The 23,061-nt window shown below is 52.6% G+C and overlaps 2 protein-coding genes across 10 annotated transcripts in view; one reads left to right on the top strand and one right to left on the bottom strand.

Moving 5' to 3' along the window:
• Positions 1 to 23,061, bottom strand: part of NEK4 (NIMA related kinase 4) — a 64,359-nt gene that overhangs the window by 39,362 nt on the left and 1,936 nt on the right. For 3 of the 8 annotated variants that reach the window (XM_060402489.1, XM_060402492.1, XM_060402485.1), the window contains exons 2-4: positions 22,713 to 22,858; positions 14,990 to 15,093; positions 3,277 to 4,190 (exon numbers count right to left, since the gene is read on the bottom strand). In XM_060402489.1, the coding sequence (XP_060258472.1) occupies positions 3,277 to 3,357 (81 nt within the window). In that variant the 5' untranslated portion in view covers positions 3,358 to 4,190; positions 14,990 to 15,093; positions 22,713 to 22,858. The remainder of the gene's footprint in view (positions 1 to 3,276; positions 4,191 to 14,989; positions 15,094 to 22,712; positions 22,859 to 23,061) is intronic. The other 5 variants (XM_060402490.1, XM_060402498.1, XM_060402487.1 and 2 more) reach the window with 2 other exon arrangements.
• ITIH1 (inter-alpha-trypsin inhibitor heavy chain 1) lies at positions 1,654 to 16,038 on the top strand. 2 transcript variants are annotated; one of them, XM_004018393.5, is made up of 22 exons: positions 1,654 to 1,773; positions 2,011 to 2,031; positions 2,264 to 2,430; positions 2,871 to 2,975; positions 3,316 to 3,478; positions 4,017 to 4,130; positions 6,212 to 6,337; positions 6,422 to 6,538; positions 7,229 to 7,397; positions 7,486 to 7,611; positions 8,499 to 8,680; positions 8,940 to 9,125; positions 10,055 to 10,194; positions 10,960 to 11,114; positions 11,212 to 11,226; positions 11,809 to 11,829; positions 12,389 to 12,469; positions 12,580 to 12,693; positions 13,688 to 13,889; positions 14,761 to 14,933; positions 15,494 to 15,605; positions 15,761 to 16,038. In XM_004018393.5, exons 1-22 carry the CDS (start codon positions 1,672 to 1,674, stop codon positions 15,888 to 15,890), a joined length of 2,721 nt encoding a protein of 906 aa, XP_004018442.2. In that variant the 5' UTR covers positions 1,654 to 1,671; the 3' UTR covers positions 15,891 to 16,038. The 2 variants fall into 2 exon arrangements, with proteins under 2 accessions (XP_004018442.2, XP_042092025.1); XM_042236091.1 differs by having other exon boundaries at positions 2,868 to 2,975.

Raw genomic sequence — 23,061 nt, 5'->3', positions numbered from 1 at the left:
AATGTGGACTGGGATTGCAATCAAATGAAGAACAGTGGATAAAACTGATAGCTAGAGGCTTGGGTTCTGGGTGGAACCATGTGCTAGTTCAAGTTGACCTGCCCCAGACTGGAAAGCCAATTCAATTAGGAGCTTGACACAGAGAGTGGAGCTCAGAACCAAGAGGAACTTACCCACAGCCCTTGAAAGTGGCAAGAAAGAGAACTCAGAGGATTTGTGGGTATCAATCTGCCTGTAATGCAGGAGACCCGGGTTCAGTCCCTGGGTTGGGAAGATATCCTGGAGAAGGGAATGGATACCCACTCCAGTATTCTTGCCTAGAGAATCCCATGGACAGAGAAGCCTGGTGGGCTACAGTCCATGGGGCCACCAAGAGTTGGACAGGCTGAGCGACTAACACTTTCCACTTCACCTTACTGAACACAGTGAGGCACTTGAGTCTCATCGTTGTAGTGTCCTGGTGCTGACACTGTACCCAGCCCAACACAGGGCATGGTCGATATTTGTGCAGGAAATCAACACAACCCCCAGTGTGCAGTTTCATGTTGATCCATCTCACCTCCCGCAAAGGCCAGAAAACAGGCGAGAAGGGACAATAAACCCTTTCCCAGAAGCTGCTGTATAAGACAAAGTCCAGGACAAGCAAACAGAGATCAAAGAAGCTTCTGGGCCCCCTCACCACATCAGGGTCATGGCAGCCAGTACATCCCAACCAGGGCCGTGGAGGGGGTTGACCAGAGTCGTGTCTGCCCAGTCTGCGGGGCTTGTCGGGGCAGGGAGGGTTTGTGCATAAAATTCAAGAGACTGCAGGGACAGGATGGCTCTCTGGGGTCTTTGACTGCTTCTTCTTGCTTCCTAATAACACAGAGGGCATTTCTGTCGTTGCATGATAAGACTTCAGCTTTGGCATCTGACAGATGTGGGTTTGAATACCTCCTCTTTCATTTGCTGTGGGGCCAACATCCCAGGGACACATTGAGGATAAAACTAGACCATAAAGGGCTGAGAGCAAAGGGTGGCTCGTAGCCCACCCTTCATCATGAAAGCACGGCATTCGTCTTCGTCTCCGCTCTTCCCTGTTCCTCTGCATCCCCGCCCAGGAGAAACGATGAGGTTTGCTTCTGCTCTTCTTTCCAAAGCTGACCGTCCTAGAAGGTGCGTCACCCATTACAGTATCCTCAGAACTGTCCAGACGGCCCCTGGCAGAATGGCTAGAGTTGGTGCCATCAGAAACAAGGATGTGGGCAGACACTTTCTAAGTCATCATATCTGCCTCCCAGGTGAATATAGGACTGTCTGAAAAGTTTGTTGATGATTAAAGAATTTTGACAAGAACATCTAATGAAGAGAAATTCATTTTTAATTGTGGCTTCTTGACACCTGCCACCGTATCACTGGTATTGCCCCTGTGCTGCAGATCCAGGATTAAAATTCACAATTCACGCTGGCCGAGTGCGGTTCTATCCGACGGGCACAGTCTGAGTCTGGTTGGGAGTTTACACAGCTGGGAATCCCTCTAGAGAAAGCTTTCAGTCAATTTTTGATCCCTCAAATTGTAATACTTGCCTTGACCTTGTCTAATGTTTAATCCGTGTTTATCCAGCATTGTATTGATTCATGGTCTGAGTGAGGTGACAAGGCAGCAGGAGCCTTGAGATCAAGCGTGGCACGATGGGGCTGCAGGGGCTCCTCTGCGTGTGCCTGGTGTCCCTGCTCACCCTGCAGGCCGTGGCCGCTCAGGGTTCACCCACACGCAGTCCCAAAGGTGGCAAGGTATGTGGGTATACCCCTGGGCCAGAACCAGGCAGCTGAGCCTAGAAGGGAGCCCAGGGATGGGGGCTCTCCCTACTCACCTCGACTTCCTCTGAAGGGAGAGGACCCCCTAGCAGCACTGGGGAGACGAAGCTGGGGTGTTGAGGACACAGGCTACATCCCACTCCCATCCCTTAATAGATAGGCCCTGGTCCCCTGAGCGCTTGCATTCACACTTGCCCTGGTTTTGTTTTACAGAAGCAAATGGCTGTGGACGCAGTGAGTGTGGGTCTCAGCAAAGGGGTCTGTGGTGGGGCCATTATTACAGCCAGTTTCCCTCAGGCTTCAGGGCATACCCCTGGGCAGGGGGACTCCCGACTCCCACAACCAGGGGCTCTCCAGCCACCTCAATTCCCATGGCACCATTTCAGGCATGCAGAATAGCACCCATGTCAGAGCTGGGTGCTGGGGGGCCCCCATCCTAGGCCACCTCCTGCACATCCCACTTTAGGCTGTCGATGGTGTGGTCATCCGCAGTTTGAAAGTCAACTGCAAAGTCACCTCTCGCTTCGCCCACTACGTCATCACCAGCCAAGTGATCAACAGTGCTGACACAGCCAAGGAAGTGTCCTTCAACGTAGAAATACCCAAGACGGCCTTCATCAGCGACTTCACCATGTGCGTGCCTTGCCTGGTTCACCAGGCCCAGCCCACAGCCAGGGCTTCCCCTCATCTCCAAGGGCCACAGGCCAGGCCCATCTCTGAGGGACTGAAAAGCCCTTCAGGGCCTGTTCTGGGCTGCCATCATGGAGAGCAAACCAAAGCCTCTGACAGTATGTTTTCAGCCTAGGGCCCAGGAGCACAGGCCAGCACCCAAGGCTTACTGCTGGACCCTGTGGCCAGGGCTGCCCACCTCCGTGCTAGTGTCCCTGAGCAACTCTGGGGTCAGTGGGAGACCGGCAGGGGAAGCCCTCCCCCTAGTGCTCACCTGGTCAGGGCCTCCTCGGTGCCGCCCCCTGCCTCCATTCTCCCCCACCCCCCGAGCTGGGAGTGCCCCCCACTCAAGACCCTATGTGGTGGGGAGGGGCACTGCCCTGAGGGCTTCTTCCTCCCAGTAGCACAGCAGATGAAAATGCCTTCACCGGAGACATAAAGGACAAAGTGACCGCATGGAAGCAATACCGGAAAGCAGCCATCTCAGGAGAGAATGCAGGACTTGTCAGGTGAGCTCTGGGCCCTGCCGGCCCAATCTCTGGTGCCACCCACCCCCCACCAGCATGGATCTGAAGGCTGCAAGGTGCCTTGGGTGGAGGGCAGCCCCGGATGAGGGGATGGGAGTAAACTGGTCAAACCCACTGCTGGCACAGGTGTGTTGGACAAGACCTCTGGAGAAGGGGGGCCCTGACTCTGGCCAGTCAGCTAAGGCAGGGTGAGGGTCAAAGAAGGCTGGGAGAAGCACTAGAAATAAGAGAAATTGACCCTGAGGAGTATGTTTTAAGTGACAAGGAACCGCACGTCACTTACCATGTGTCTGTATGGTTTTGGCCCTGGTGGCACATCCAGGGCGTCAGGGAGAACTATGGAAGAGTTCTCCATCCACGTCATGGTCGGTCCACGGAGCAAGGCCACATTCCGGCTGACCTACGAGGAGGTGCTGAGGCGGAAGCTCATGCAGTACGACATTGTCATCAAAGTCAAGCCCAAGCAGCTGGTGCAGCTTTTTGAGGTAGCTCGCGGGTGACCACAGGCAGGCGTAGGTCTCAGGAGCCAGGCTCTTGCCTTTCCCTCACTGCGGCTGCACATGTAAGCTCGGCACTCTCCGTGTGCAGTCCTGGGCACACAGGTAGGGTACTGACTCTTCCGGGTGGGCTCCAGCGGCTCTCTGTGGCTCCCTGAACCCTCCAGCCTTCTCCTTCTGAACCTCAGCTTGCTCATCTGTTAAATGGGGGTTCTGTGTGTCCCAGAAGTGCCGCAAAGATCATGAGAGATAGTGAATGTTCAGGGATTTTATAGGAAAGTCCCAGGCAGCCTGAGGGGCTGTCATTATGGCTGGCACGTTAGTGGTGGCTGAGTTGAGGGACACAGGCATGCACACCTTCATTTGGCCAATATTTTTGGAGTGTCTGTGACATGCCAGGCCCTGCGCTGAGAGCTGGGTGGGCGCTGCGTACGGTGGGGGGCCAGGATACACACTGGCTCTTGGCTAAGACTTGATGATGGTTCCCAATGTGAGCCTTGGTGCAGGAATTGTTTCAATGCCACAGATCGACGTGGACATCTTTGAGCCCCAGGGGATCAGGAAGCTGGATGTCGAGGCCTCCTTCCTTCCCAAGAAACTGGCTGCCCAACTTATCAAGAAGTCCTTCTCAGGGAAAAAGGTGCGTCAGATGGCAGAGACTTCTCAGCCTAACTCAACCAGGCAGGGGCTGCAGGCTGCCCTAAGGGAGAGAGAGAGGAGAACTCACCACTTCTGATTCTCAAAAGCCTAAGGCTGGGGAGGGTCTGTCTGCCTGGTCTGTGGTGAGTTGTTGGCTTGCTTAAGCCTCATTTTCCTCTTTGCTTACCTCATACTCCTGGGAAAGCATTCATGGTAAATAGGGCACACGAGTAAACCTCAGCATTCCAAGCCCCAGTGTTCTTGGAAACATGATTAAGTTTGCCAAGGATGTTGGCCTACCCAGTCACTTACCACTTGTCACTTCCCACCCATCTACAGGAATTCCAGGAGCACCCTGCTTGCTCCTACCCCGGTTCCTGAGGAGTGTGGCATATGAGTGGGTGATACCCAGCTAGTGCCCCACTTCCTAACTTGCCCTCAACTAGAGCCAGGAGCAAACCATTTATTCCCCACCCACATTTGGTAGTGACTGTAACAGTTCACTTAGAAGAAATGTCTCCTACAGTTTTGGCGGGGTTCCTTAGAAACAAAATGTGACACGGTGGAGTGCTAGCAAACATGCTTGCTTTCAGTAGGGGACCAAGGGAATGGTCTTTATCTTCCTAATAATTCTTTTCAAATATCTTTAATGAACATATTTTACTTTTATAACCAACAAACAAAACATGAAAAGAAAAGGGTCCTTAAATAAAATGTGGAAATTACGGAAGTATAGAAATGTATTGAGGACAGTTCAGTTCAGTTCAGTCACTGAGTCGTGTCCATCTCTTTTAGACCCCATGAACCACAGTACGCCAGGCCTCCCTGTCCATCACCAACTCCTGGAGCTTACTCAACATTTTCACTCTTCTCTTTCACTTTCATCAAGAGGCTCTTTAGCTCTTCTTCACTTTCTGCCATTAGGGTGGTGTCATCTGCATATCTGAGGTTATTTCTCCCGGCAATCTTGATTCCAGCTTGTGCTTCCTACAGCCCAGCATTTCTCATGATGTACTCTGCATATAAGTTAAATAAGCAGGGTGACAATATACAGCCTGGACGTACTCCTTTTCTTATCTGGAACCAGCGTTTTGTTCCATGTCCAGTTCTAACTGTTGCTTCCTGACCTGCATATAGGTTTCTCAAGAGGCAGGTCAGATGGTCTGGTATTCCCATCTCCTTCAGAATTTTCCACAGTTTATTGTGATCCACACAGTCAAAGGCTTTGGCATAGTCAATAAAGCAGAAATAGATGTTTTTTTTCTGAAACTTTCTTGCTTTTTTGATGACCCAGCAGATGTTGGCAATTTGATCTCTGGTTCCTTTGCCTTGTCTAAATCTAGCTTGAATATCTGGAGGTGCATAACATGGTTCACGTATTGCTGAAGCCTGGCTTGGAGAATTTTGAGCATTACTTTACTAGCATGTGAGATGAGTGCAATTGTGCGGTAGTTTGAGCATTCTTTAGCGTTGCCTTTCTTTGGGATTGGAATGAAAACTGACCTTTTCCAGTCCTGTGGCCACTGCTGAGTTTTCCAGCAAACCATCCCCAATTTCCCTGAGCACCAGCACCAAGTTCAACCAGGCTGCAGCTCCCACTCTGGGCCCTTCCTTCTCCTTGTCTTATCCAGGCAGGTTCCAGTTTCCAGCACAGTGTTGTTTTTTCACTGAACATTATGAGATGCCCAGTGTCTCTCATCCTGGTATTATTTAAATTTTTGGCCACACCTTGTGGCTTGCGGGATTTAAGTTCCCCAACCAGGGATTGAACCTGGGCCCCCAGCAATGAAAGCTGAGTCCTGACCACTGGATTGCCAGGGAATTTCCAATATGCTGCTGCTATTATGTTTTTCATTGTGTACCTGAAGTGGTGATACTTATTGTGGAAAATTCCAATGATTCAGAACCATGTGAGCAAAGAAACAGGCCTTCTCTCCTACCCTGCACAGGCGTGCACTCTCAGCAGCAGGGTGAGAGTCGCATGAGACTCATTCCTATGGCTATACACAACACACACACACATGCACACATCTTATGTTGTCATTGCAAACCAGTAATGCCTCACACTCTCGCTTATTCCAGGGTCACGTGCTTTTCCGCCCCACAGTGAGCCAGCAGCAAACCTGCCCCACGTGCTCTACAACCTTGCTGAACGGGGACTTCAAGGTGACTTACGATGTCAATCGGGACAATGCCTGCGACCTCCTGGTGAGTCTGAACTTCTAGCCTGAGACTTACAGGGCAGACAGGTGTCCTTGTGAGAGCGGCCTCACTCACCCGTTTGTGTTTCAGGTCGCCAATAACTACTTTGCCCACTTCTTTGCTCCCCAAAACCTAACAAAACTGAACAAGAATGTGGTTTTTGTGATTGACATCAGCAGCTCCATGGAAGGCCAGAAAGTGAAGCAGGTAAATGGTGGCTCTAAACAGCCCAGCGGGAGCTTCTTCAACCCCATCGCCCACCCCGAACTGGCTTTGCCCCCAGAGACTGGGTTTGGGACTTCTGTCCCTGGTCAGAGGCAGGGTAACCTAACAGGAAATCCCAGTGGTCAGGGGCTCTGGAATCAGCCACTTCTCACTGTGCAACCGTGAGCAAGTGCACTCACTTCTCCTCGATGGCAAAAATAGGAGCAGTGACAGGGCCCACAGGGTCGTGAGGTTTACCAGTGGGGGAGGGCTTGGAAGATGAGACCTGTGTTCTAGGCATGTGGGGACGATTACAGGGGTCCCAGAGATGGCTTGCAGCTGGCAGCAGCCTCCCCCCGACACGCATGTTCTGTGCCCTGTCCGTGGCACAGTGAAACCATTGGTGGACAAGCTTCTAAAGCTCAGCCCCCTGGGGTCCTCTGTCTTAACCCTGGCCCCTGAAATCCTGGTCATTTCCCCTTCCCACTGGATCCCTTTGCCTTCTCCATGCCCTCAGCCACCCCAGGGCTCACTCAGCAGGAGGCTCCTCTCCCGTCACCAGTGGCTTTCTTGCCCCTCCCACTTGTCTGCCACATGCCTCTAACCCTGTGGGTCTTTTAATTGGGCATCTGGAGATTACAAAAGGCACCATCCTGGGGCCCTGTCCCTCCACTGACTGTCCTATCCTTACAGACCAAGGAGGCGCTCCGTAAAATCCTGGGGGACATGCGGCCAGGGGACTACTTCGACCTGGTCCTCTTTGGGTCTGCAGTGCAGTCATGGAAGGGTTCGCTGGTGCAGGCATCTCCTGCCAACCTGGAGGCAGCTCGGAATTTCGTGCAGCAATTCTCCCTGGCCGGGGGTAGGGGCAGGGGTCTGGGGCCAGCTTGATGCCATCTCTGTCCCTCAGACTGAAGGCACACACTGATCTGCTTTCTCTTTTTTTGCAGCTACAAACCTGAATGGAGGTCTGCTTAGAGGAATTGAAATCTTGAACAAAGCTCAGCAAAGCCTCCCAGAACTCAGCAACCATGCCTCAATTCTCATCATGTTGACAGATGGCGAGCCCACAGAGGGTAAGTGCCATCAGGGATACCCTGGGAGGTGTTGGGTCTGCTCATTATGGAAGGCACTGGGGATGCCATCTGGGGGCAGAGAGGCTAAGGGTAAAGCTGAGCACTTGTCTAAGAGCAGAGTTCAGACCATAAAGTCCAAGGTGCTCCTCTGTCCTGAGGTGGGAAACTGGGAGAGTTTCTGCATGACACGGGGCTGCACAGGGCCCAGAAGGAGGGGCAGGACTCCTAGGCTGAATTTAATGAACTGTGTTTTCAGCACCTCGCCAAGCACAGAAGTAGGGACCAAGGAGAGACACTAAGAGAACAAGAGACATCTTTGCCCTTAAGGAGTCCAGGGTCCCCTGGGGGAGGCAGACCCAGGAACAGATGCTCTGTCAAGGGCTCTGAAAGAACAGGGTGCCAGGAAGCCAAAGGACAACAGACAAGGGGCACCTGACCCAGGCAGAATCTCAGAAGGCCTCCTGGAGGAAGTGAGCCCTGAGCTCCAGCTGGAAGGAGGAGAGGAGAAGCAAGAAGGCATCCCTGGCGGAAGGGGCAGCTTGAACAAAACAAGGTTTATGCACTGGCAAGGCCTGTGCAGGAAGTGCAGGCATGTGTAAAGCAGGTAAAACAGAGTGGAAAGGTCAGCAGGCCCTCACAGGCCATGGGAGGAGCCGTGGAGGATTTAAATCAGACTTGCTCATGATGGATCCATGGAAATGGGCAGTCTTCTAGGAGCTCTGTTAGCAGCTGTTGCATCACCCAGGGGAGACAGCAAGAGGCGTGGCCTCAAGAGGCTAGTGGAGACTGGAGATGGTCTGAGATGGGAGGCTTGGCCCCCAGAGGGTGCCCCAAGGTGCCCTCATGTCCCACACGCATCCCATCTCTACCTGACTGTGTGGCTGTAGGGGTGACGGATCGTACCCAAATCCTCAAGAATGTCCGAGATGCCATCAAGGGCAGGTTCCCACTCTACAACTTGGGCTTCGGCCATGATGTGGACTTGAACTTCCTGGAGGTCATGTCCCTGGAGAACAACGGACGTGTCCAGAGAATCTACGAGGACCATGACGCCACCCAGCAGCTGCAGGTCTCCTCCCCCACAGCCCCTCAAAGTCACGCCATGGGGATCAGAGCCTTGGCAGCCATGTACCCACCAGCCCAGAGCAGATAAAGCTCTGGTACAGAGTTCAACTTAGCTGTGGGACCTTGAGCCAGTTCCTTAACCCCTGAGCCTGCAATTCCTTCTATAAGGCAGGGATCCTGACATACCACTTTGTGAGGGGGTTTCCTGTTGGATGCCTATGGTGACCCACCAGCTCTGAGGCTGCACCCCCCTGTTCCTGCAGGGTTTCTATGAGCAAGTAGCCAACCCCCTCCTGAGGGATGTGGAGTTGCTGTACCCCAAGGAAGCCGTCTCAGACCTGACCCAGCACCGCCATAAACAGTACTACGAAGGCTCGGAAATCATGGTGGCGGGGCGCATTGCTGACCACAAACTGAGCAGCTTCAAGGCGGACATGCGAGCTAAGACGGTAAATAGAGGGCTGCAAAGGGTGGAGAGGCACTCAGAAGCTCCCCACCCCTGTGCCCCTGGCAGCCTCTCTTTCCCCAGAGGAGTGTCCTCACCCCACCATGCCACACACGCCCCAGGGCTGAACATTCTCCCAACGCAGTCATCCTGAGGGCAGGCTCAAGTGGCCTTGATAAGTGGTCATCCCTTGCAGCCAACTGGACCACCTGTTATTCCCCATGTCATTCCTCCCAAAGCATGAGGCAGTAAGAGGCTAGCGTCTTCCTTCTCAAGTGACACTATTTCCTGAGCACCTACTATGCCCTCAGCTTTGTACCACAGTGCAGTGGATGTGTGCACATGCACGCTAGGGGGTCCTGGAGACCTGGAGTCTAGCCGAGTGGTGTAGCTGAGGGTTCAGGACTGCGGTTTTCAGTGAGGAAAGCTGAGCTAGACCTTGGCTCCAGGTGGGTGACATTGATCAAATGGGTCCAGGTCTCTAGGCCTTTCTGTACTATGAGGGTAAAACTGCACTGGAGAGTTGTGCGGAGTAAATGAAATAATCCATGTAGTAGGCTTATGCAGTGCCTGGTGCATGGCAAACCCCTGGGAAGAGGTGCCCACATATTGTGGCTGGGGAGAAAAGGCACACTTGCGTGCTATGGCAAGTTGAATGGGCATCTAGAGGAGCGGGGCTGGGTGGACACAGTTGCATGGTGGACAGGCCGGCTGTTTGCTGGCATCCCCCAGAGAGACTAACTCCATGAGAGCAGAGCCTGATACTCCTCCCCTGGGATCCCCAAGGCCTGGGTCAGCTTGGCTCATAGAGGGTGCTTGGCAACTTTTATGGAAGGAATGGATGGGTAAGGATGAGAAGTGCAGGCTTAGGAAAGACGGGGGGATGGAATGCTGAGAAAGGCTCACAGCCTCTCTCCCCCTCGCCTCTCTCAGGAAGGGCAAGAATTCATGACAACCTGCCTGGTGGACGAGGAAGAGATGAAGAAACTGCTCCGAGAACGGGGCCACATGCTGGAGAACCATGTTGAACGCCTGTGGGCCTATCTGACCATCCAGGAGCTGCTGGCCAAGCGGTACCAGCCCATTGGCTGCCTAGGGGAATGGGGGCACAACCCCCCAAGAGTACCCCCTCAACCCCTGGGTCTTTGAACTAAGAAGGGGGTGGTTCTGAGTCTTGAAGCATGTGAGCAGGTCAGATTTACTCTTCTCTGACTTTGCTCCCTGAGTTAATATCAACCAGGCAGTCTATGTAGGCGGGGCCTGCTGGGGGGCACAGGGCGGCCTGCAGTTTGCTCCTACTTAGCTCTGTGGGTGATGCTGACCTTGCCTGTGGGGCTGCTATGTCCAGACACACTCAGTTCATCCTCACAACATGCCGAGCACACCAGGGTTCAGAGAGGTTAGACCATTTGCCAGAATGTCATAGCTGTTGAATTCTGGGGCACATCCCCCAGCTCTACCAAACCTCCAGGTTTTCTCTATGAAAGCGTTAGTCACTCAGTCATGTCCGACTCTGCAACCACATGAACTATTGCCCACCAGGCTCCTCTGTCCATGGAATTCTCCAGGCAAGAACACAGGATCTTCCCAACCCAGGGATCGAACCCGGGTCTCCCATATTGCAGGCAGGTCTCCCGTATTCCCTGAGTCACCAGGCAAACCTATTTCTCTATGAGAGGCATTAAATCATGAGGTCCTTGAAGACAGCCCCTGAGTGGGGCCATGGCAGGGGCTTCTTACATGCCTGCTGAACAAGTGAACAATGGCAGGAAAGGACAAGGGAATGCAAGTTTACTGCCGTCCAAGCTGCGGGCCTGGAGCCGGTGTCTGTCTCGCAGGATGAAGCTGGAGGGCAAGGAGAAAGCCAACGTGTCAGCCAAGGCCCTGCAGATGTCGCTGGCCTATCAGTTCGTGACCCCACTGACCTCCATGACCGTCAGGGGCATGGCAGACCAGGACGGCCTGGAGCCCATCATTGATAAGCCCCTGGATGGTATGGGCTGGCTGAGGGGAGACTGTGGGCATGGGGAGGCTTCTGAGAACCAAAAGCCTCCAGGGCGTTAATTCTCTTTCCTTTCTCTCCTTTCTAGATTCTCTGCCCTTGGGTGAGTTTTTAAATCATGTTGACTTTTGCAAGGGGCTCTGGGTGGCTGGGCAAGTGGCGCCATTCTGGCCACCAGACACACAGTTCCCCACCCCACACCTGCCCAGCTCCAGCCTTTCTTGGTCTCTTCCTTCCCTGAGATGCCCTTCCCCACTTTGTTGCAACCAAACTGTTGCCACCTGAGTGTTTGGGGGCCCCTCACACAGCCTGAACCCCTCCACTCCTGGGCCTCCTTTGGGGCCCTTAGTGTGAGCATCCATCTGCAAGGAGGACTGGGACCCCCAGGAGGAGAGCTGGGACCCCCAGGAGGAGGACTGGGACCCCTAGGAGGGGGCTGAGTCCCAAAGGAAGAGGGCTGGGACCCCTAAGAGGGGGCTGAGTCCCACAGGAGGAGGGCTGGGACCCCCAGGAGGAGGGCTGGGACCCCCAGGAGGAGCGCTGGGACCCCTAGGAGGGGGCTGAGTCCCACAGGAGGAGGGCTGGGACCCCCAGGAGGAAGGCTGCCCAGGCCTGACTGACCTCTGGGCCCAGTTGCCCTTGGAGTGGGGAGGGTGACACTGTCCTCTGTCCTTGTCCTCTACAGAGATGGTGGGACCCAGAAAGAGTAAGTGGCCATCACCCTGACAACGCACATCTTACCTCTGCTCCACGGTACCACCCTCAGTCCTGAGCAAAGCCCAGGGCGTTGCCCATCTAAGGCTGTCTTTCTCTGCTCCAATGCTCCTTGCTCCCTCTCACTGGGAGCCCTCAGAACTACCCCCCTGACCCAGGCCTGGCCTCCCCACCCCGGAGCCACCAGCCCACCAGGTCCTCATGAAGGAGACCAAGCCAGGGCCAGGCCACGGTGGTGGTGGTTTAGTTGCTCGGTCATGTCTGACTCTTGCAACCCCATGGACTATAGCCCACTGGGCTCCTCTGTCGATGGGATTTCCCAGACAAGAATACTGGAGTGGGTTGCCATTTTCTTCTCCAAGCCAGGCCACTGCTCTGGGCCAAACTTCCAACCCCACATCCCGAGAGGTATCAAAGTCTCCATGTCCACTCGTGCACCCGCGGCCTTGGGCCAGCCTGCCTGGGTGGGAGGGGCCCTGGAGAAGGAGCCACCTGCTCCAGGGAAGGCCTGGCCGCCTCCCTTCTAAAGGCCATTCACTCTTGCTGCTCAGCCTTCATGCTAGCGGCCTCTCAGCCTGCTCCAACACACTCCAGCCTCAACATCGAGAAGGTGCCAGACCAAGTGACTGGCGGTGAGTCCTTGGGAGGGTCTGAGGGACACTCCTGCCTGGCTGAACCCTTGTCCCCAGCTGGCCCCATCTACCTAAGGCTCAATCTAACGGACTCCATGCTGTGCCCTCAGTGGATACTGACCCACACTTCCTCATCCACGTGCCCCAGAAAGAGGACACGCTGTGCTTCAACATCAACGAGGAGCCTGGTGTGGTCCTGAGCCTGGTGCAGGATCCTGACACAGGTACGGGTGACATCATACCCTCTGCCAGAGAGGGTGGGGCCCGGGCTCCTCTGCCCTCAACGTTCAGCCACAACCAGGAAGGACAGTGGTTGTGGCCTCCACTCCCCACATCCAGTGTACCCACCACCTGGCTGGGCTCAGCCATCACACCCCATCCACCTGCCTGGGCGCTATACAAGGCCAGCTTCATGGGCATGTGACCTGTGCAGGTACACGGAACCATGCACTGGGAAGGGCTCCATGCTTGATTTAATGCTCAGCTGTTGCATCCTGCAATTCTTAATTTTTGAAGGAGGGGCCCCTCATTTTCATTTTGTACCAAGTCCTGTGAATTATCCTGTGACTCTGCTGCATACCGCTCCCTTGGCCCTGCATGGCTGCCCAGGTCTTGGAGTCAACCTACCCGCCCCAGGCTCCGGTGATGGGAACAATGCCCTCTCCATATCTTGGATGCTTCTCCCATCCTCCCAGTCCATTCAGGTCATCTGCACACGTTTGTTGAGGACATCCACAGGGCTGGGGACACAGTGGAAACCCAGACAGAGTCCTTGCTCTTATGGAGTTTAGGGAAGGGAGATAAATAGGTGAACAGATTCTTAGCTGACAATTTCAGAGCATGAGCCAAGGATAGTTTTAGGATAGTGACAATGGGGAGGGGGCTGCTGGCTGCCCAGTTCAGAGGAGGCCTCTGTGGAGAGGCCCCAAAACTGACCTACAGCACCTGCCCTGTATCATGGAGAAGGAGCAGCCCCAAGGCCTGTTCTGGGGAGGCGAGACCTCCTTCAGAGCCCAGAACTGAGCATTCTAAATCTCAGAGAGGGTGGTGGGAAGGGAGGCAGGCAGTGCTGTGTGTGGCCGGCACCTGTCCTGAAGGCCTACCTCCTTGGGTGCTCAGGCTCTCAGTGACCAAAGAGGGGGGGAAGGAGCAAAGGCTGGCTGGCAGGGTTCTGGTGAGAGCTGGACCCCGACCTGATGACCCTTCACCCTACCTCAGGCTTCTCAGTGAACGGGCAGCTCATCGGCAACGAGGCCGGGAGCCCTGGGAAGCACGAGGGCACATACTTCGGGAGGCTGGGGATCGCAAACCCCGCAACTGACTTCCAGCTGGAAGTGACTCCTCAGAACATTACGCTGAACCCTGGGTCTGGCGGGCCCGTGTTCTCCTGGAGGGACCAGGCCTTCCTGCGGCAAAATGAGTAACCAGCTTGGGCAGGGGCCTGGGAAGGGAGGCAGGGGTGAGTGTGGTGAGGACCAAGGCATGAAGCCCCAGAGCCAGCCCCGCCACCCGAGCCTGTGGGCCCTCCTTCCCTGAGCTCTGTCAGTGAGTGAGGTCATAAGGCCTCCGTGCACACATGTTGGGCCCTGTGAACCATTCCCGACCCCTCACTCCCAAATTCCTTTGGTGCCGGGATGCGTGTCTCCGGGCCTGGCTGCCTGAGCTTCTGTGGCACCCTTGCCCCACAGTCCTGTCTCCACCACACCAAGCAACTCATCGTCCCAGGCCCAGCGCAAGGGCCACCTCTTCCCTGAACCCATCCTGGTCTCTTCCTCTGCTGAACTTGTGTTCTCTGGGCTTGTCTTTCAGCATCTGTCTTAGCATGACTTCTTTAGTGTTTGTTCTTTCCTTCACTCATTTATTCTGTAAACACTGCCAAGCATCAGAGCCCAGTGCTGGGCAGCGGAGCTATAGGGAGAGGTGGGCAGGGTCCAGTATAGTAGACCAAATGATGAGTCGAAGAACACAGACTCATGCTAGACAGGCTGGAGAGGAAGTCCTGGCTCTGTCACTCACCAGCTATGTGAACTCGAGCAACCTCTTAACCTCTTTGAGCTGTGGTCCTCACAGGATCAAAGGGGGAATCGAATGATACAGTTTCAATGGAGCACTTAGCACAGGGCCTGTACACAATATACACAGCAGCAAGATGTGGGAAGGAGTGTGGAGCAAGAAATACTCAACCATCTCAGAGGAGAGGGGGTCATAAGAGCTGGGTCCCAAGGACAAGAGCAGCTGAATGGAGGGGTGCAGTGAAGCCGCAGCCACCCTCATGGCACCCGCCCCCACAGGGTGCTGGTGACCATCAACAGGAAGAGGAACCTGGTGGTGTCTGTGGAGGACGGGGGCACCTTCGAGGTCGTCCTGCACCGGGTGTGGAGGGGGAGTGCCGTCCACCAGGACTTCCTGGGCTTCTATGTGCTGGATAGTCACCGGATGTCAGCACGGACACACGGGCTGCTGGGTACGTACGGCTGGCTGGGCTGGCAGAGCTGTGGGGGGTGGAGTGTTAGGACTCACTGTGGGTCAGCCTTGCGAGGCACCAGGATAGGTGCACCTCCAACGTGGCCTCCAAGGCTCAGAGCTCCAAAGAGGTCCTGGTGACAGCTTGTCCCTCAAAGGGGCTGTAATCAAATACAGTGAAACTAAAGCTTAAGTGAGCCTGAGAGCAAGTAAGGAGAGGTCCAATTAGAAAATAGAAAGGCCCAGTGGCCCCCCAGATACCTCCTGGGTGGGATGGGTCATGGCCACACCGCTTCTCTTTGTGGTCTTCCTGCAGACCCTGCTCTCTTACCCCCTCACTCCCCTCTCCCCAGCCGTATTCCTTTGGAATTCCTATAGAAGCAACATATCTGCTTCTTTATAGTAAGTGAACTAGAGGTGGCTTTGGAGTTAAAATTTATCAGAAACAGTCAAGCCCTTGGGAAAAAATTGTGCCAATAACTAAATCTCCAGCGAGCACCTAGTGAGTACAAAGCAGCAAGGACCCTGCTGGTAACCACGGTCTCCTGTATGCCTTTCCAGGACAATTCTTCCACCCCTTCGATTATAAAGTGTCCGACCTCCACCCAGGCTCTGACCCCACAAAGACAGACGCCACAATGGTGGTGAAGAACCGCCGCCTGACGGTCACCAGGTGGGTGGGCTTTTCCCCCAGCGTCTCTGCCCTTGGCCTTCTCTGCCATTGGCCCAGGTCTTCTTCCAGGTGTCACATGGGTCGGGTGGGCTTCCTGGGGAGGCACAGCCCTGCTGGATCCAAAAGGTGACCCCAGCTGGCATGTTTCTCCTCAGGGGCTTGCAAAAAGACTACAGGAAGGACCCCCGCCATGGGGCTGAGGTGACCTGCTGGTTCATCCACAACAATGGGGATGGGCTGATTGACGGCGTCCACACCGACTATATCGTCCCTGACATCTTCTGAGCCCCAGCCGGCACACCCATTCTCCCTTAGGACCACAGCAGAGGGCCAGGGTAGCATCCTGACCTGCTGCACTGGCCACACCTTCCTGTCCAAGCCGGTCTCCTATGCCAAAGCACTCATGACTTCCATTAAAAAGAGGCTATGTCTAGCTCAGCCTGGCTGCTTTTGGGGAATGGGGGGGCAAGGAGGCAACCCAAGATGTTGTTTCTCAGAAGAGCTCAGGGGTCACAGCAGACCTGGAGGCCAGGAGGGAGCCTGCACCAACTCTGCCTCCACCCCACCCCCATTCCCTGTAGCCGTCTGGCCCTGTGCCCTCTGAATGCCCAAGTGCCCCATGCACGTGGCTTCCCCTATTGGTCCAGAGACCAAAGGACACTCTGGCAGATTGTATAGGAATGGCCCACAATGGCTGAAGCTGCCCCAGTGCTTCCTGCAGTCAGGTACTGTTTTCAGTGCCTTTGCTGAATCAACTGAATATACATTCCCAACAGCGCTAGGGCTTCCCTGGTGCCTGAGATGGTAAAGAATCTCCCTGCAAAGTGGGAGACCTTGGGTTCAGTCCTTGGGTTGAGACGATCCCCTGGAGAAGGGAAGGGCAACTCACTCCAGTATTCTTGCCTGGAGACTCTCATGGACAGAGGAGCCTGGGGGGCTGCAGTCCAAGGGGTCGCTAAGAGTTGGACACGACGGACTGACGTACTTTCACTTCCATGCTCCCAACAGTCCTGAGGGACACTTTTGTCATGACTGTTTATAGACGAGTTTAGGTAACTTGTCCCAAGCCCCTCATGGTTTAAGTGGTGGAGCTGGGATTTGGACCCATGGTATCTGGCATCAGCATCTATGTCCTTAACCACTCCAGGTAAATTCTCTGGTGGCTAATGGCCAAAGCTTGTTCTAGATCTTTCTCAGTTCAGTTCACTTCAGTTGCTCAGTTGTGTCCGACTCTTTGCAACCCTATGGACGGTAGCATGCCAGGCCTTCCTGTCCATTACCAACTTCCAGAGTTTACTCAGACTCATGTCCATGGAGTCGGTGATGCCATCCAGCCATCTTATCCTCTGTCGTCCCCTTCTCCTCCTACTTTCAATCTTTCCCAGCATCAAGGTCTTTTCAAATGAGTCAGGTCTTTGCATCAGGTGGCTGAAGTATAGGAGTTTCAGCATCAGTCCTTCCAATGAACACTCAGGACTGATCTCCTTTAGGATGGATTGGTTGGATCTCCTTGCTGTCCAAGGGACCCTCAAGAGTCTTCTCCAACACCACAGTTCAAAAGCATCAATTCTTTGGCGCTCAGCTTTATATTCCAATTCTCACATCCATACATTACTACTGGAAAATACAGCTTTGACTAGACAGACCTTTGTTGGCAAAGTAATGTCTCTGCTTTTTAATATGCTGTCTAGGTTGGTCTTGATTTTTCTTCCAAAGAGCAAGCGTCTTTTAATTTCATGGCTGCAGTCACCATCTGCAGTGATTTTGGAGCCCAAAAAAGTAAAGTCTGTCATTGTTTCCATTGTTCCCCCATCTATTTGCCATGAAGTGATGGGACCAGATGCCATGATCTTACTTTTCTGAACGTTGAGTTTTGAGTCAACTTTTTCACTCTCTTCTTTCACTTTCATCTTTTCACTTTCATCACTAAAGAGGCTCTTTAGTTCTTCTTTGCTTTCTGCCATAAGGGTGGTGTTATCTGCATATCTGAGGTTATTGATATTTCTCCCAGCAATTTTGATTCCAGCTTGTGTTTCATGTTGGACTGAAGGAAGCATGATATACTCTCATGATGTACTCTGCATATAAGTTAAACAAGCAGGGTGACAATATACAGACTTGACGTACTCCTTTCTAATTTGGAACTGGTCTGTTGTTCCATGTCCAGTTCTAATTATTGCTTCCTGACTTGCATACAGATTTCTCAGGGGGCAGGTCAGGTGGTCTGCTATTTCCATCTCTTAAAGAATTTTCCACAGTTTGTTGTGATCCACACAGTCAAAGACTTTGGCATAGTCAATAAAGCAGAAATAGATATTTTTCTGGAACTCTCTTGCTTTTTCCATGATCCAACAGATATTGGCAATTTGATCTCTGGTTCCTCTGCCTTTTCTAAATCCAGCTTGAACATCTGGAAGTTCATGGTTCACATGCTGTTGAAGACTGGTTGGAGAATTTTGAGCATTACTTTGCTAGCGTGTGAGATGCGTGCAATTGTGCGGTAGTTTGAGCATACTTTGGCATTGCCTTTCTTTGGGGTTGGAATGAAAACTGCCTTTTTCCAGTCCTGTGGCCACTGCTGAGTTTTCCAAATTTGCTGGCATATTGAGTACAGCACTTTCACAGCATCATCACAGCTCAACTGGAATTTCATCGCCTCCACTAGCTTTGTTCATAGTGATGTTTCCTAAGGCCCACTTGACTTCGCCTTCCAGGATGTCTGGCTCTAGGTGAGTGATCACACCATCATGGTTATCTGGGTCATGAAGGTATTTTTTGTGTAGTTTTTCTGTGTATTCTTGCCACCTCTCCTTAATATCTTCTGCTTCTGTTAGGTCCATACCATTTCTGTCCTTTATTGTGCCCATCTTTGCATGAAATGTTCCCTTGGTATCTCTAATTTTCTTGAAGAGATCTCTAGTCTTTCCCATTCTAGTGTTTTCCTCTATTTCTTTGTGTTGATCATTGAGGAAGGCTTTTTTTTTATCTCTCCTTGATATTCTTTGGAATTCTGAAATCAAATAGGTGTATCTTTCCTTTTTCTCCTTTGGCTTTCGCTTCTCTTCTTTTCACAGCTATTTGTAAGGCCTCCTCAGACAACCATTTTGCCTTTTTGCATTTCTTTTTCTTGTGGATGGTCTTGATCTCTGCCTCCTGTACAATGTCACGAACCTCTGTCCATAGTTCTTCAGGCACACTATCAGATCTAATCCCTTGAATCTATTTGTCACTTCCACTGTATAATCATAAGGGATTTGATTTAGGTCATACCTGAATGATCTAGTGGTTTTCCCTAGTTGTTCAATTTAAGTCTGAATTTGGCAATAAAGAGTTCATGATCTGAGCCACTGTCAGCTCCCAGTCTTGTTTTTGCTGACTGTATAGAGCTTCTCCATCTTTGGCTGCAAAGAATATAATCAATCTTATTTCGGTATTGACCATCTGGTGATGTCCATGTGTAGAGTCTTCTCTTGTGTTGTTGGAAGAGGGTGTTTGCTATGACCAGTGTGTTCTCTTGGCAAAACTCTATTAGCCTTTGCCCTGCTTCATTCTGTACTACAAGGCCAAATTTGCCTGTTACTCCACATATTTCTTGACTTCCTACTTTTGCGTTACAGTCTCCTATAATGAAAAGGACATCTTTTTTGGGTGTCAGTTCTAGAAAGTCTTGTAGGTCTTCGTAGAACCATTCAAGTTCAGCTTCTTCAGCATTATTGGTCGGGGCATAGGCTTGGATTATACTGTGATAGTGAATGGTTTGCCTTGGAAATGAACAGAGATCATTTTGTAATTTTTGAGATTGCATCCAACTACTGCATTTCAGACTCTTGTTGACTGTGAGGGCTACTCCATTTCTTCTAAGGGATTCTTGCCCACAGTAGTAGGTATAATGGTCATCTGAGTTAAATTCACCCATTCCAGTCCATTTTTAGTTTGTTGATTCCTAAAATGTTTATGTTCACTCTTGCCATCTCCTGTTTGACCACTTCCAATTTGCCTTGATTCGTGGACCTAACAATATTGCAGGTTCCTATGCAATATTGCTCTTTACAGCATCGGAATTTACTTCCATCACCAGTCACATCCACATCTAGGTGTTGTTTTTGCTTTGGCTCCGTCTCTTCATTCTTTCTGGAGCTATTTCTCCACTGATTTCCAGTAGCATATTGGACACCTACCAACCTGGGGAGTTCATCTTCCAGTGTCCTATCTTTTTGCCATTTTCATACTGTTCATGGGGTTCTCAAGACAAGAATACTGAGTGGTTTGCCATTCCCTTCTCCAGTGGACCACAGTTTGTCAGAGCTTTCCACCATGATCTGTCTATCTTGGGTGGCCCCACAGGGCATGGCTCATAGTTTCATTGAGTTAGACAAGGCTGTGGTCCATGTGATCAGATTGGTTAGTTTTCTGTGATTGTTGTTTTCATTCAGCCTGTCTTCTGATGGAGAAGGATAAGAGGCTTAGGAAAGCTTCCTGATGGGAGAGACTGACTGAGGGGGAAACTAGGTCTTGTTCTGATGGGCAGGGGCATGCTTAGTATATCTTTAACCCAATTTGCTGTTGATGGGTGGGCCTGTTTCCTCCCTGTTATTTGACCTGTGACCAAACTATGGTAGAGGTAATGAAGATGATGGCAACCTCCTTCAAAAGGTCCCATGCACACACTGCTGCACTCAGGGCCCCCAACTCTGCAGCAGGCCACCACTGACCCACGCCTCCGCCGGAGGCTCCTGGACACTCACGGACGAGTCTGGGTCAGTCTCTTGTGGGGTCGCTGCTCCTTTCTCCCGGGTCCTGGTGTGCACAAGGTTCTGTTTGTGCCCTCCATGACTCTGTTTCCCAGCTCTATGGTGGGGTTGATGGCGACCTCTTCCAAGAGGGCTTATGCCAGACCCAGGTCTGCTGCACCCAGTGACCCTGCCCCTGCAGCAGTCCACTGTTGACTTGTACCCCACAGGAGACACTCAAACACAGTTCTGTCTTAGTCTCTCTCGGGTCTCTGGGTCCTGATTTGCCCAAGGTTTGTTTGAGCCCTCTGAGGGTCTCTGGTGGGTATGGGGTTTGATTCTAAATGTGATTTCATGATTTCACCCCTCCTACCATCTTGCTGAGACTTCTCCTTTGCCATTGGAAGTAGGGTATCTCCTCAAAGTCTCTCCAGCACCATGCAGCTGCCACTCCAGATCTAGATCTTTCTAAGTATTACTTAACATGAGCATGTGAAAAAAAAAAAAAAGAAATATAATATATGGACTTGGAGTCCTGAAGAAATCCTGCCAGGAACTAGAGGCTCACTCACTGCAGTCAGGGCCTCAGGAACCAGTTCCCAGGCTTCCACCCTCCACTGGATTTCCCAGCTGGGGGTTGGCACTTCTGGGAGCAGGCAAATCTCCCCAAAGCAGAGACAGCCATTGCTCAGAAGCTCTGACTTCATGTATAGCAGCCCACTGACTCCTCACAATGGGGCCTGGAATGACCCCTTCAGAATTTCTTCCCTGGCTTTGTCTGGGGTCCCAGTTGAAATGTGACATTACAGGGTGCGGGGAGATGACCTTGTACTCAGGGGAGCCACTGGCCCTTCTGGCGAAGTGTGATGGGCCTCTACTCCCTCCTTTCCAGAGCATTTCTGCTTTTCTGGCTTCTGTCTGGTTCCTGCCCCAAATGAGGACTCAGATTGACAGCACAGAGGCTGAGGCCCAGGGCTGCCCCAGGCCCAGGGACACAGAGCCCTGAGGGACAGCCCGTGAAGGTTCAGAGCCTAGCCCACTGTCTGGAGTATTCTGGGTTTCTTAAGGGAGGGCCATGGCCTGCCAGCTGGCTGGTCACCCTGAGCAAAGCCCTGCCTAACTAGGGCCTCTTTTTCCCATCCTATAGAGTAGAAATAGGGTGAACCTGAAGATGTCTTAGATTCCATTTAATTCCAAATTCTGTCTGATGACTCTGGCTCTCTCAAGTCCCCAGATGTCCCTTGGGGGCCTCTTAAGCAAACTCAGACTTTCCTATTATGAGTTGTTCTTCCCACAAAGCTCTAAGTATTGGGGGATGAGGTGGTAGCCTGGAGGAAAGGGGCTGGGGGCAGGCATGTGGAGGGGCTGCTGGGCAATGCTGGCAGGACAACAGTCCTGCCACAGCCCCAGGGCCTAGTGGTCAGTGACTGCAGACACTGAAGGTGATCGCATGAATCACGTGGAAGGGCCCTTCTTCTCTCTGCTCCCAGGTGTCAGCCCAGAGCTGGGTGCCTGCTGGTAGTAGGGGTCACTATAAGAATTCAAGAGGCCGGAGGAGAGCAGGGACCCCCAGCCGGGCATCAGCAGTTCCCTTTGTTGATCTACCACCATTTTGCTAAGTTGGCAACTCTCTGTCTCTGCTTCTACAGCTGCTGCCACTTCCAGTTACTGGTCCCCTCTTTCCTTGTGGCTTCTGCTGCCTCCTAGCTTCTGTTTCCTCACTCTGTTTCTCTGCCCACAGGAGTCAACTCTGTCTGTACATATCACAGACAAATGAAGTCTTGGCTTTCGGTCAAGACCATAGTCTGATCCATACATGAGCTATCCTGTGACTAGGCATTCTCATTATCTCTGCTCAGTAGTGGCCAAGTGGGGGGGGGGGGGGGTTACTGGGTCATTTTGTTCAGAAAAGTATGGCCGGCACATGATGGCCACTCTGGAAGTTCTAGGGGCTGGCAGGGCTCTGGGATGGCCCAGAAGGACCCAGACCCCACTGGGAGGCGCTAAGACCCTGCCTCTGAGGCTGCCATGGTCCTGGAGACCACAACTCCAGCCTCACTCGGGACTTCTGGGAGAATGATCCTCCAATGGGCCGAGGGCAGCTGAGTTCCTGGCCAGAGTGAGAACACAGGGAGGACCACAACACGTGGCCTGGTCCTCCAGGTGCTTAGAGTCTAGAGACAGTGATCAGATCCAATCATGCGAACCTCAACCAAACGTTAACAGTAGAATGTAGGCCCTTTGGGAGCTTGGAGCCTGGACCAGGGCTGTCTGTGCTCAGCTAGGGGACAAAAGAGAAAGGAGACATTTGGAGGGACATGGGCTGGCAGAGAGAAGAGATGTGAGGTACAGAGAAGTGGAAGGTGGGAAAAGTTACCTTCAGAAAGCAACCTGGAGCTGGATCACAGGACTCGGGGACTATCTTTCCCAAGGGGCACAGGAATCATAAAAGGTAATGAGGAAGGCGTCAGCCATGGAGATCCGAGTCTCAGGGTGGTAAGTCTAGTTTTGGGCCCTGGCTGCCTAGAGAAGGGAGGGGAGATAACTGTGATCTAGGAGGCCAGACCCCAGAGGCTGTGCTCATGATGTGGCGACAATGCTGAGATGCCTTTTGCTTTAAATGTGAGTCCATATTCCAACATCATCGCCCCCGCCCAGAGGGTTTCTGGGCCCATTTGTCAACACAATGCTTCTGGCTTCCCCAGGGGGCTCCGTGTCCCGCAGCC

Source organism: Ovis aries, chromosome 19, assembly GCF_016772045.2.
Source record: "Ovis aries strain OAR_USU_Benz2616 breed Rambouillet chromosome 19, ARS-UI_Ramb_v3.0, whole genome shotgun sequence".
Taxonomy (NCBI): domain Eukaryota; kingdom Metazoa; phylum Chordata; class Mammalia; order Artiodactyla; family Bovidae; genus Ovis; species Ovis aries.
This window is presented reverse-complemented; position numbering and strand designations above follow the sequence as displayed.

What these genes read in the sequence shown, in the direction of transcription:
- ITIH1 (XM_042236091.1), top strand. Translation starts at nt 1,672, where the DNA reads ATGGGGCTGCAGGGGCTCCTCTGCGTGTGCCTGGTGTCCCTGCTCACC. An exon ending in AGCTGGTGCAGCTTTTTGAG is followed by an intron (nt 3,479 to 4,016) that starts GTAGCTCGCGGG and finishes TCAATGCCACAG; the next exon opens with ATCGACGTGGACATCTTTGA. An exon ending in AGTCCTTCTCAGGGAAAAAG is followed by an intron (nt 4,131 to 6,211) that starts GTGCGTCAGATG and finishes CGCTTATTCCAG; the next exon opens with GGTCACGTGCTTTTCCGCCC.